General features: G+C 40.8%; 1 protein-coding gene across 3 annotated transcripts in view; it reads left to right on the plus strand.

Moving 5' to 3' along the window:
- Positions 1 to 4,492: 4,492 nt before the first annotated feature.
- Positions 4,493 to 12,862, plus strand: part of PITRM1 (pitrilysin metallopeptidase 1) — a 28,723-nt gene continuing 20,353 nt past the window's right edge. For 2 of the 3 annotated variants that reach the window (XM_040592685.1, XM_040592686.1), the window contains exons 1-11: positions 4,493 to 4,613; positions 4,992 to 5,094; positions 5,894 to 6,000; positions 6,969 to 7,120; positions 7,556 to 7,670; positions 7,847 to 7,943; positions 8,338 to 8,498; positions 9,751 to 9,877; positions 10,208 to 10,296; positions 10,847 to 10,975; positions 12,683 to 12,796. In XM_040592685.1, coding sequence (XP_040448619.1) covers positions 4,567 to 4,613; positions 4,992 to 5,094; positions 5,894 to 6,000; positions 6,969 to 7,120; positions 7,556 to 7,670; positions 7,847 to 7,943; positions 8,338 to 8,498; positions 9,751 to 9,877; positions 10,208 to 10,296; positions 10,847 to 10,975; positions 12,683 to 12,796 — 1,241 coding nt within the window. In that variant the 5' untranslated portion in view covers positions 4,493 to 4,566. Of the gene's footprint in view, positions 4,631 to 4,991; positions 5,095 to 5,893; positions 6,001 to 6,968; positions 7,121 to 7,555; positions 7,671 to 7,846; positions 7,944 to 8,337; positions 8,499 to 9,750; positions 9,878 to 10,207; positions 10,297 to 10,846; positions 10,976 to 12,682; positions 12,797 to 12,862 lie in introns of all 3 variants that reach the window. The other variant, XM_040592687.1, reaches the window with a different exon arrangement.

Raw genomic sequence — 12,862 nt, forward strand, 5'->3', positions numbered from 1 at the left:
CATGCTCTCTTCTTCCTGTCCCTGAATTCCTCACTGTCACACTATTTGTTAGCAGGAGAAGCTAAATATTTACAACTTTTAATAAAGATGCGGGAAAAGATGTGAAGGAGGGTAGTAAAATTATTTGAAATTTGAAGTATTAAGCAAGGTTTTTATCTTGACTGTAACCATGTTTTCTGGTCTGCTTAAAATAATCCCGAGACACAGAAGCACTTTAGATACACTACATCACGCAAGGCTTTTAGCAAGACACATAATTTTCTTTTTATTTTTCTCTCAAGTCATTGGTTGGGAACAAGCCCACTGCCAGCACTGCAGCAATGGGAGGTGTCCTGTTCTTCGGCAGTACAATGCAAAGCAGAGTTGGCACATGCTAGCCTCAGTCTTGGATAGGGTCACATAGCCTGGTGGAGAGCTTAGTCTCACCTTGTGGGATCTCTTTGAGATAAATTGTCCCAAAATCATGACACTGACCACTGTGCTCGGTTTTCATACAGTTTTTGTGGGGAACATTTCCCTCCCTTTTATACTACCATGTACTGATTTAATAACCTTCCAGCTGCCACAGACAGGAGTCCTGATAACGAGCAGACCATCTCTGGGATACCCTCAAGTCCTAAGTTTCAGGCTAAACAGACACTTGTGAAGGTAGGAAGGAAGGAGAAGTACTACCATCAGCTTCTGGCTCTGCCTCTTACTTGCAATCTTGTCTAGAAGAAAGCATGGACAGAGTCAATTATGAGGTATACTGAGGCCTGGGAAACTTTTCTTTGAATGTGGCTTTGTAAAATACCAATTTCAGTGCCCACTGAATGCTGGCTGACACCCATGGTGCAAAACTCTTGGCTTGCTAATGTTTTGTTATTGAAGACAATACACTTAAAAATAGGAGTGTGCATAAATAATTTTGGAAGCAAAATTGATACACAAGCAAAGGCTACTAGTAGGGCTCTGTGACGTTCAGATACAGCTGAGGTCGAGGTTGTGGTCTCTTCCTCGCAAAGACCTATTCTTACCAGAATAGGTAAGATGATGGGTGGTGATCACAGAGAACCCAGGAAGAGAAGAGCTGGCATCTGGGATGCGAAAGTTTAGTCTTCTCAACCCATCGGCTGCCACACTGTTGCCATGATCTCACTTCACAGAGCTTTTACTCACAGCCTTCAGAAAAGGGTTGACAGGCAGATAGTTTCCTCATTATTTTGTCCACTGACAGAGCAAAATTTCTGACACACCAACTGTATACCCTTTAAATTTCTATCTTTCAGTAGACCTTGACTATAGCCTTTTTTTCCTTTAACTTCTGCTGACTGCTGCATAAGGAGATTTTTGTTGCTTCTGCCAACATGTAGTACAGGGCTGTGCAGAAAATCACTGGTCTCTCCCCTGGGAAGGTGAAGCAGTCACAGAGGAAATAATTTTTGTTAACTTTAGTCCTGAAAAAAACCTAGAAGAAAGGTACAGGCACAGTCTATGCTCTGCACACGGAGAAATGTTGAGATCTAAGTATGCTTAGTAAAGGACATCATAGAAAATAGTTTTCCAGCTGTAACAAGCATGTATTAAGTATTTTTCAGAGATTTTACCTTGGCAAATTTTGGGCCTTATTGTCCATGAAGACAAGAAAAGACACACTGGGAGGGACCAAACTCTGCTGCAGAGGGTAAAGAATGAAACTCCTTAATTAAGCATGAAATATCATTTTCATTCCTGAACAGTTTTAGTTGACTTTTTTTAAAGAAACAGCTTGTGCAGGCATGGGACTCTTTAGCCCAAATATTTAATGTAGATAAATTTGTAAGTGATTGAAAAACAAACCTTTTGAAGGAAAATAACACTAAGTAAAGGTATATCTCTAGTCAAACACTGAGGATTAAATGTAATTTCATTTCCACCAGTGCAAAAGTTCTTTGAAGTAATTGCAGTTACACAGAATTTGTCACTAAATAACTGAAAGCAAAATCTGGACATGGTAATCCAAATGGTTTTATGTGATTTATCAAAACAAGTCCACGAAGATAATTTTATACCTGTTATGCTTTTACATGGCAATGAGGTTTTTCTGAATTATCTTCTTGAAATACAAAAGTCATGTTTACCAAATACACACACACACCCCACATACACACGCGTGTGTGCTTGCACATTCACAAAGAATATAACGTACTACTCTGACATTACCAGTGCAGCAGTAATCTTACACAGGAAGAAAAAATAGTGTAACACATCAGTTTCTGTTCTGTTTTCCAGAAGAAAATCTCTGATGTACAAAATACATCAAAGACAATAGCAGGAGAAAGAAAAAATATTTTTAAGTTATCTAAAGGGTAGTATAAAAGATTTCTATTTTGTGATTGAATTTAAGTTTAGGAATTATGTTTGATGTATTTTAAAACTCAGCCTGCTCAGATTGGTTAAATTTGTGAAAGGTTGCCTGTCAAACGCTATGTCAGTGATATGAAAACAGACAGCCAGTAAATCATCCTTCCAATATAAACATCAACTAAAAATAAATAGATGTCTGCAGCAGAATGCCAGCCTGATATTCCATTAAGATGAATGTTCTAAACCATAAAGCAAACTAAATATTGATGACAAGAAATCTGTAAAAAGAAACAGTAGCTTATGGTCAAAGTAGGAAACTGTTAGTAAAACTAAGGAACTGAAAAATCAACAGAAAAAAATAGTATAGTCTTTTAAAATAAAAATTTCTGCAAGCTAACCTTGTTGTGACTAATAATAAACTATAAGTATACAAAAATATTTAGAAATATTTGAAAACTGAACCATGCAGTGTAAGTTCAGCGTTCTATGTGAGTTTCAGAAGTACTTCTTTTCATGTGTTTATTATTTTGAGAACATCGTTCATTAGATGTTTGTTATTCTTTGGTTTTAGCTTGAAACAATGTAGAAGTTTCCATCAGGACTGTTTCTTCCTGGTGTTAGAAACACGGTTTCTGGAATCATATACTGAAAAGAAACATGTACTAGAAGCAGCTCCTATCAAAGTGTTGTGACTTGAATTTAATCTGAAACAAATACAGAAAAGAAAGGACAAAAAACACAGGAGGTGAAATGGTAGAAGGTAGGGAGGAAATCAGGTATAATGAACATAGGGAGTAAACAAATTGCATTCCCTAGTACACAGCATCTAAGCTTTACAGGAAAGTTACTGGATCTTTTCACTAGCCTTAAAAAAGGATGAGAATGATATGTAATTAAGATAGATGACAGGTTATACAGGTTAATGCACAACATCCAGACTTTAACTACAGCAAGTTATTGGCTTGTTGATTTAATTTAAAAATTAACAAAATGGGAAAATTGCATGGCAAACACAAATGAGAAAACCAGAGGAAATGAGCAGCTCTGGAGTGATCAGGAGCCATGCAGGTAGTGGGAGGAGATGTAGGATGTGCCTCGGGGCTGCTTGCCGGCAGCAGGGGCGGGCAGGGCAGGAGGGCAGCCAGAGGGCCCAGTCACTCAGGGGTGATAAATCCCTTACCTGACTGATCACAGCAGCAGCAGGAGGTAAACTGCATGCCAGACAGCCAGGAGGAAGAAGATGTAAGAGATGGTAGATACAAACATTCCCAGGATACTTCAAATTCCATTTTTTTCAGTTAACACCATAGCCAAAGAACTAAAGACAAGCGGTACAGGACTTGCCAAGCACCTGTTGTTCACTAGTTTTGTCTAAAATCCCATGTAGTCTCCTCTTTTGGCATCAGGCCTCATGTCTGAACAGATAACCGGGCTCTCATGTTCAGGATCGGTACTTCACTGATACCGGCCTTCTGGGAAACCTCACCAATGCACGATGTAAAATCAATCATCAAGTTACTACCTAAAAGTTGTATTAGTTTGCGAAATAGAAGGAATAAAAGCCTAGGCACGTATCAGCGCTTTCCTGGTGGGTACAACAACATCCCGTGAACCGTCACAGAGGTCCCTGTTACAAGACCGGCCCGAGGAAGCGCAGCACATGGAAGCCGCCCGTCCCTGCGCCAGGCCCTGGGCAGCCCGGGGGCTCCGCTCGCAGGGCAGGCCCGCAGCACTGCAGCCTGGCCGTTTCCCTCTTAGGTCTATTTGCTTTGCCCATTTTCCTCACAGAATCCTTGTAGAAAAATATTAAGATGCATTGGCAAGATGTGGGCAAGGAGAGTTGAAACATTTATGTCTGGTGTTGAGGTGCTGGGTTTTTTTAAATTGGGAAAGCAAACCATAGGCTCTACTCCTTTTACAACCAACGCGGCTTTTGATTCTCCCGAGAACTTCCTCTGGAGGCAAACGCCTTTCCAAGCGCCCCCCCGAAGGGCAATCCTCCCCAGAAAGGCCGATGTTTTGGGGTTGCACCCCCACCGGCCCCACGACCTCCCCCTGCCGAGGGCCGAACCCGCGCAGGCGGCTCCCGGCGCAGCCCCGCTCCCCAGCGCGGCCGCCGCAGCGCGGGGCGGGCCGCGGGCGGGGCGGGCGGAGCCTCCCGCCGCCGCCAATGCGGGCGGGGGCCGCGGCGCCTGCGCCGCTCCCGCTGTGCGGCCCGTCCCGTGGCCGAGGCGCTGAGCCATGTGGAGCCGCTACCGGGCGGCGGGCGGGCTGCTGGGCCGCGGCCGGTGAGGACCGGGTGGGGGTGAGCTTCGCGGAACGGGCTGGGGGGCCCCGCCAGGTCTCCCTTCCCTGCCCCGCCCGGCCCCTCTGCTGGCGCTCCGCGGGGGGGGAGGCCGGCCTGCCGCGGCCCCGGTCCCCGCCGCGGGCCTGGGCGGGCTCCGCGCTGCAGCCGGCCCCTTGGCGCTCTGCCGAAGGCCGGGGACCGGCGTGCCGTGCCCCTGGCGGCGCTGGGGGCCCGCTCCCGGGGGCAGCTTCGCGCAGGGGCCGGTGGTTGCGTGCCCCCCGGCCGCCTCCCGCCTCCCTCCCTCCGCGGCGGGGTGAGGGACGCGGTTGCGGCGCGGCGGGTGCGAGCGCGTTGGTGCTGAAGCGCCGTCTTCTCTCAGGTCTCTGAATCAGAAGTTGCGGAGGTGGAAGAGCGTGCCCGCTAACGAACGGGCCCTGCAGTACCGGGCAGGCGAGCGCATCCACGGGTTCACTGTAAAGCAGGTAAGCGGCGCCCTTCGCCTGCGTTTCGCCTGAGTCCGTACCGAGAAGTTGTCCCAGGAGTCCGCACACCACGTACTTGCATAGGCGCTTTGGGTGGCCAGTTAAAAAATGATGCAGTAGGTGCTTGCGGTTATCTCTGCAACCAGAATCCTTTAGGTAACGTTAACGCATGTTCCTATAGGGAGCTCAGCCTCCTACAACAGATCACGCTCCCCCGGCGTCTCTGTGTCTCTGCAGATGCTGGATATTTGGTTTGGTCTTCTAAAAGTCCTGGCAGACAACTGAACTTCACTCTGTGCTGTTTCATGAAATACATTCAAGTAATATTTTATCTCCTAAGCTGCTTTTAATGCCTTTGTTAAGAGCTTACGCTTCTTTTCACTTTTTTAAAGAAAAAAGCAGAAGCAGAGAGTAAAGGTAACTTGCAAAAAGTGATTGCTAGTGAAAGAGAGTGGTGAAAGTGGGTTTCCTGATTATTATTTTTTTCTGTCTGCCCTAACCATTGCCATTGGAATATATGCCTTTTCTTTGTATTTCTAATCAAATTGTTTGGGTTTTAGTATCTGTACCAGAAGAATATAGTTGTGTTCTTGCATTGTAGTGTATTGGTTATTTTCCATTTGCATACATTTTTTTTTGTTTTTTTCACCCCACAAATCATAGGAACAAAGAATTAATTTAATACTATAGATGCTATATTATATACAGGCTCAACAATCTGATCATTGCAATACCATCCATGATTTTAGTTGACTTAGTTGCAGTAACTCTGTAATACAACTGTTTTATTCCAATGCAGGTGACAGCTGTTCCTGAGCTGTTCCTGACTGCGGTGAAGCTTAGTCATGACAGTACAGGAGCCAGGTATTTACATGTGGCTCGGGAGGACTCCAATAATCTATTCAGGTAAAACATTAATATATGTACAGCACAATCCATCTCAGCATCATATTGTGGTTTCTAAACTGTAATCCAGCTTCATAACTGCATTTTTTTCTGTGATAACAAAGAGGACAGTAGTTGGTTTGTGGGACTGCCTCAGAGATTTTCAGGTTGGAACAGATGTGATGAGGTCTGTTGTTCTGTCTGGTGCTCCAGACAGGGTCAGCACTTAATGCAGGTGGAGTTCCTCAGACATTTATCCAGGTGGGCCTTGAAAACTTCCAAAGACAGAGATTATGCAACCTTCTGAGCAGCTTGTTCCTAGTGTCCATGTGGTGGGATGTCTTTTTCTTTAATATCAAGTTGAACCCCTCCTTGCTTCAATTTATGAACAGTGCCTCTTGTCCTTCCATCATGCATATCTATGCAAAGAATGTGCCTTCATCATAACCTCCTTGTAGGTATTAGAAGGCACCTATTTAGTCCCCTCATGCCTTTCCTTCTCCAGGCAAAATTAACCCATTTTCCTCAGCCTCTTTTTGTGGAGCATGGCTCCAGCCATCTTTATGGCTCTCCATTAAACTGTTTCAAATTTATTATCTTCTCTTCTGTATTGGTGAGCTGAAAAGTGCACTTCCTGATAAACTGCCTTATAGTTGCAAGATGTAAACCATTTTTTTTCTGTAACCTTCCATGAACTTGGTGGGGTTTATTGACATTTTTAACCTTACAGATAACTAAACACATTATTTTTTTTTATGTGCTGAAAGCTTCTGTACCATCTCCAGAATTACAAGTGCAGAGGTTGTACACCCTCTGAAGGAGGTGGCTGAGCACTCAGGAGTTTTAAGAACTCAGTAACTCTGCATTGTGCTGTTTGTCCTGTTAGTTACTAGACAGTGATAATGTTCCCATGAATCGCAGCTGCAGATAGGAGGTGGGTGGACTTATCACAAGCAACTGTGTTCTTGTCTGTGCTCTCTGTCTTCCAGTATACAATTCCGAACTACTCCAATGGACAGCACTGGGGTCCCACATATTCTCGAGCACACTGTGTTATGTGGTTCTCAAAAGTACCCTTGCAGAGATCCATTCTTTAAAATGTTAAACAGGTCGCTGTCCACCTTTATGAATGCATTCACAGGTGAGCCCAAAGTACATAATACTGCTTAAAATGCATGAGGTTTCACTGCAGTAGAGCTGTTTGTCAGCCCTCCTTAATTTCCCTTTAGAGAGCCATTGTTATTAAGTGTGAATAATGTGAGATATTAAAAAAACTAACAAGGCAACAAAATAAATCTTGTTTATTTGGCAGTTACAAAGTCCCAGTAGAGTTGGATCTTTATAGTATACAACAATACATTTAATTATTTGTATATATACATGGCAAAAGCAAAGTTTTCATGGTAAAATAATTTCAGTGTTAAACTTCAGTGGATTTCTCAGCAGAAATATATTTCGTTTAGTAAGTTTCTTCTTTTCCAGTTATTTATATGGATGAGAAATTAAAAATGAATGAAGGCAAATTGCATCTTAGAGTTTCTGAAATTACAGTCTTTTTATGTTTGTTTATATGCAGCTAGTGATTACACACTCTATCCATTTTCAACACAAAATTCCAAGGATTTTCAGAATCTCCTGTCAGTGTACTTGGATGCTGCTTTCTTTCCATGTTTGCGGCAACTAGATTTCTGGTAAGATGTGGACAGCTTGAAATGTGCACAAACCTTAAGTGAAATAAAAATACACCCACCCACCCCCCCCCCAAAAAAAAAAAAAACAAAAAAAAAACAAAAAAAAACCAAAACAAAAACCAAAACAAACCCAAACCCTTCATATTCCCAACACTTCCTGTTATTAATTTTTTCAGGCAAGAAGGTTGGAGGTTAGAACACGAGAACCCAGCTGATCCTCAGACACCTCTAGTCTTCAAAGGAATTGTGTTTAATGAAATGAAAGGGGCATTTGTAAGTTTTGTGAATGTTTGGTTTAAGATCTTATACATGGGGAAGTGGCTTAAGTTTCAGATTATCAATGGCACCAGAGTTTTCCATTCCTCTGTTGTGGAATTTAAGCCCTCGATAAGGCAGCAATCTGTTACATGGTTAGTCTTAAAGTTAGCCCTTCAAAAGTTTGTTACATAGAAGAAAGCACCTTGTTAATGGATTTTATTGTAGAATTTTCTTTTAAATTGACATAACATAGTTTTATTATAGTATGTGGGATGTGTACAGTATGTGACAAAAGCTTATGTGAGGAGGAGTTGTGTAAAGCTAGAGCTCTGAGATCTTATTATTGAACACCTTTTATTTTTAAACTGTTGTGATGACTTTTACTGAAATGTGGTGTTTTCCTCTTAAGACAGATAATGAGAGGGTATATGCACAGCACCTACAGAATAAAATCCTTCCTGATCACACTTACGGTGTAGTATCTGGTGGAGATCCATTATGTATTCCTGATCTTACATGGGAGCAGCTTAAACAGTTCCATGCCACACATTATCATCCAAGCAATTCCAGGTATCTGAAATTGATGACTAACTTTCTGGGTTAAATAGTGTATTAGCACCCTTTTTATATTTTTTGAGGGGAAAACCAGCAGTACAGTGTTGCCATTCACAAGGCCAGCAACTTAGATAACCTCTGCCCTGCAGCAGCTAGGACATCGTTGAAGCAAGGAATTTGCTCTAGGAAGGGTAATGAAAGGCGAATTGGAGGCAGGAAAGAGAAGTGGCTGATTTTTCTAGAGTGCATCTGCCTGCTTGATTATGAGGCTTTGTTTTGGGGATTTTATGTTTACAGATATTTTACCTTGAACTCATGTTCAATTTCCCCCAAACCACATACTAATAACTATTTGGCAATAACGTTAGGGAGTTATGATATGAGTAGCATAGATGAGTCTAGGAGTTCCTATCCTCCTTGAAGTCAACAGATTAAGTTAAAGAAGTCACAAATTAATTGCTATTCATCTGCTCCTGAATCACACATTGCTGTATCAAGTTCTAAATAATGGATACTCATTTAGGTCAGATACTAATTCTGTTGGTACTAATAAGGTATTTAAGCTAAAAGTCAATTTGAAGGTGGTATGGAGGGAAATCCATAGTATCATTGTTTCTTTTGTACCAGTTTTGTGGTTAATCTGATTAATTCACTTAGGGAACATCAGTTTGCGTCATGATAGTGAATTTACCATCCGTTGTTTTTCCAGTCATCCCAAGTATTCTACTGCACCTGTGTTTAGATTTTAATTGGGAAATGCGATTTACCGGAGACATACCCTATGCTCATATTTAATCCAGCGGAAGTCAGCAGCGTTTCTCGTATATACAGGAATGTGCTTGGTAGACCGACCCACAGAACCCAGCCATGTTTTACAGATCAGTTAAGACAAATGGATCATCATATTTTATACATTATGTGTGACGAGTGTAAGAATTTTGCCTTCTGAAACTTTAGAGCACTGGGATTCTGGCTTCAATTACTAATATTTTTTTCTTGGAACATTGTATGTTACTGCAACTAAACAAATTCTGTTTTACGCTTCAGAGGTCACAAAAAGCTAGAAACTGTAAAATTCCACATTTTTCCAGAGTTCTATGTATATGGCAAACTGGTGGGTCTTTAACCTAGGGGCCTTACAAAGCACATTCTATTCTAGATAGAACTGAATTACTGGAAACACATGAAATTCAGAATATAATAAAAGCTGTTACTGTAAATTTCTGACAATCTGATGCTTAATCCCAATCTTTCATTTGAAATACAGATTTTTCACTTACGGTAATTTTCCACTGGAGCAACATTTGAAGCAAATACATGAGGAAGCATTGATAAAATTTGAAAGAATTGAATCAAATACTGACATCCCGAAACAGAAACTCTGGGAAAAGCCTGTAAGTTAAAAAACCCCAGAACACACACACACCCCACCCCCCAAAAAAAAGTACTTAAAATGAAACAAACAGAAAGAAACAGTGCACGTCCAATCTTGGAATTGCAAAAACTGAATGACTGGGTAATATTTTAGCCTAGCTTGCTGGAGTTACTTTTTTTTATTTAGAAGTGTGTTTGTGCGTTTACTCATGAGTATTGAACTTACTCATGAGTATCTGTAAAATCACTTGAAATCTTTGAAAGGAAGATACTGGGAAGATGCAGGAGTCATTTTTTAGTTGTGACTTCTGCTCAAGTTCAGTCTGTATCAAATCTGTTACACTTTACAGAGAGAACACAGTGTAACATGTGGCTTAGACTCATTTGCTGCCGATCCTTCCAAACAGATGACTGTCAGTGTCAGCTACTTGTTGACAGAGTAAGTATATCAAAATTAAATTCTGAATTAAAGGCTTATTTTAGAACTTTAAGCAAGATGCAGGCATATTGCTTGTCCACCAGTCCCTCTTTATAAATGTCATCTTTAAGGAGATTAATACCATGGGAAAGCTAGACAAACCCTGCTTTAGTAAAGGAAAGTTTAATTACTAAGCAGAATTTTTGCTGTCTTTTTCTGTAGCAGCTAGATGTAAGAAAAATCAGCTATTATCTTACAGAACTGTTCAGTGGGTTAGACTTCTGGGAACACTGGCTTCCGGTGTTTCAATTCCCTGCCATGTGCAAGCTTTTCCTGTGTCCTACTCCTAGTTTTGTCAACCCTTGCAGCTCAATTTAAATTGCTTTACTGCTAGTTATAACAAGTGAAAGATGCAGAACTCTCCTAGTTCCCTGTTTGGTGCAGTGTTCCTAATTGACAATCCTTTCACCTTTGCTCCTTCTACAGTGTTTTGTAGAAGTAATTCTCAGTGATGCTGGGTGTCACATATTTCTGGCTTGATGGTTTTTAAGAACTATTAATTTTTGTTCAGTATTACAGATACTTTTGAAACCTTCACACTAAGCCTGTTGTCTTCACTGTTGGTTGATGGGCCGAATTCTCCTTTTTACAAGGCTTTAATTGAGTCTGGTGTTGGTACAGATTTTTCTCCTGATGTTGGGTAAGTGTTGCAGCTTACATTTCATCAATGTAAGCAATATTAAAAAAGCTACAAATTACTATTAAGATGGGTGAGGTTATCTCTCATACAGGCATCTTATGCCAGAATAATCTTATTTTAATCTTAAAACGTTTTTAAAGAGTTTCTACTGATGAACTGTAAAGCATTCTTCAGTGTAATTTTTGGCTTGTAAAAAATAATCTGTCAGAAGCTATGTTAGTTCAAACAAAGTTGTACTGTTTAAAGCTTATGAACAAGAAAAATGGGTAGATAAAAACATGGTATGGCATCAGTGTCCTAATTTACTTGAGGTTTTAGTCTTGGCCGTTTAGTATTACTCGGGAGAGTTTGCTAGCCCTTCCCTGTACTCTGTCTTTGCTTTTTTCCATCAATTCTGTGATTTAGTAGTAGGTAGCTTTGGCACAAATGTACTTTTGCACAGTTAGGTGCCATTAATTTGCCATCATCTTGGTACAAAAGGGTATTTCTGCCAACACCTACTTTTTCAAGCTGTAGCTCTTGCAGCCAGTCTTCTGAGCTCATTTTGCACTGCAGACTAAGGGTGGGTGGATTGTCTTCACCTAACTGCAGGTTCAGCTGCTCATCATAGTTTGCCTTTCTTGTCAGCAGAAAGAAAAAATGCTTTCAGGGCATGATTCATCTGACTGATTTTTAGACTTCAGGATGACAAAAATCATGCTGTTGTCTGCACTGACTGTCTCAGATGTTTGAGTGGGAAACCTTAATACACTCAACTATGGCTTTAATGTCTTTATCTGCCTAGCTTGAACTGTTTCTAGGTGAAGTCATGGGCTTCCTGCAAATCCTGTGTCATGTAGACAACTTAATATTACAGAGCACGGCAGTAGAAACCTGTCTTTAGACACTGAAGTGGTGATTCAATTTGGTAATTGAACCAAATTTACCTTAGTGACTCTGCTGATGAATTGATTTAGAAAAAGAGGTTTGAATCCAGAGATCAGTATTCCAGAATTCAACACTTGAGTCTGCTATTTAATTCCTTCTATGATTTTTAGTATGAAATAATGGATGTTTAGAGTTGATGAGCACCAGTTGTTTTTTGTTTGTTGGCTTTGTTTTGAACTGCTAAGTGTTCCGTATTTCTGCACGTGTCAATTTGTCTCTCTAAAGATGAGTTCTTGTGATTAACTCTGCCTGACCACATGGACAACACTACCTTTAAGTACCATTGAAACTAATTGCAACAAACATAGAACGTTTCACCTTCACCACTTACTTTACAAATACTGCTTTAAAAGTGCAAACTTAAAAGTACCATTCCACTCACCTGCTTAAGCAGAATGTGTGTTTGGCATTACAGGTGGCTAAAATGTTCACCTTAAAAAAAAAAAGAGAGAGAATTCTTTACCTGAAAGTACTTACAGGTGAATGAGAAGATGAATAGAAGAGACTAGCTTTTCTTCTCTAACTGTTGTTCTTTCTCTAATATTATATGCCATATGTTTTCTTAACAGTGGCTACTAATACTGAAAGTGAACAAAAAAATGCTTTTAAGTTCCATTTCTTGCCTCTTTGGTAATTATTCTTTTTTTCTGTCTAGCTTTTAAAATCCCGTGTGTGTGTGTATGTGGAAATGACAGGTGTTTTTTCCCCTTCTGCCTTTCCTGGCAGTTTTGATGCTGAAATTCTAGTACTTGCCACTGAGTTGACTATGTTTTATTCTAGGTTTAATGGCTCAACAAGAGAAGCTTATTTCAGTGTGGGTCTGCAGGGTATTGCTGAAGGAGATATTGATACTGTGAAACAGATAATTGCTAGAACAATTGATGAAGTTATTGAGTGAGTAATACTAAATTTTTGAGAATACTGTTAGTTCTTTCATACAGTCTTCTACAATTAGATATT

This window comes from Falco naumanni, chromosome 4 (genome assembly GCF_017639655.2).
Source record: "Falco naumanni isolate bFalNau1 chromosome 4, bFalNau1.pat, whole genome shotgun sequence".
Lineage (NCBI taxonomy): Eukaryota > Metazoa > Chordata > Aves > Falconiformes > Falconidae > Falco > Falco naumanni.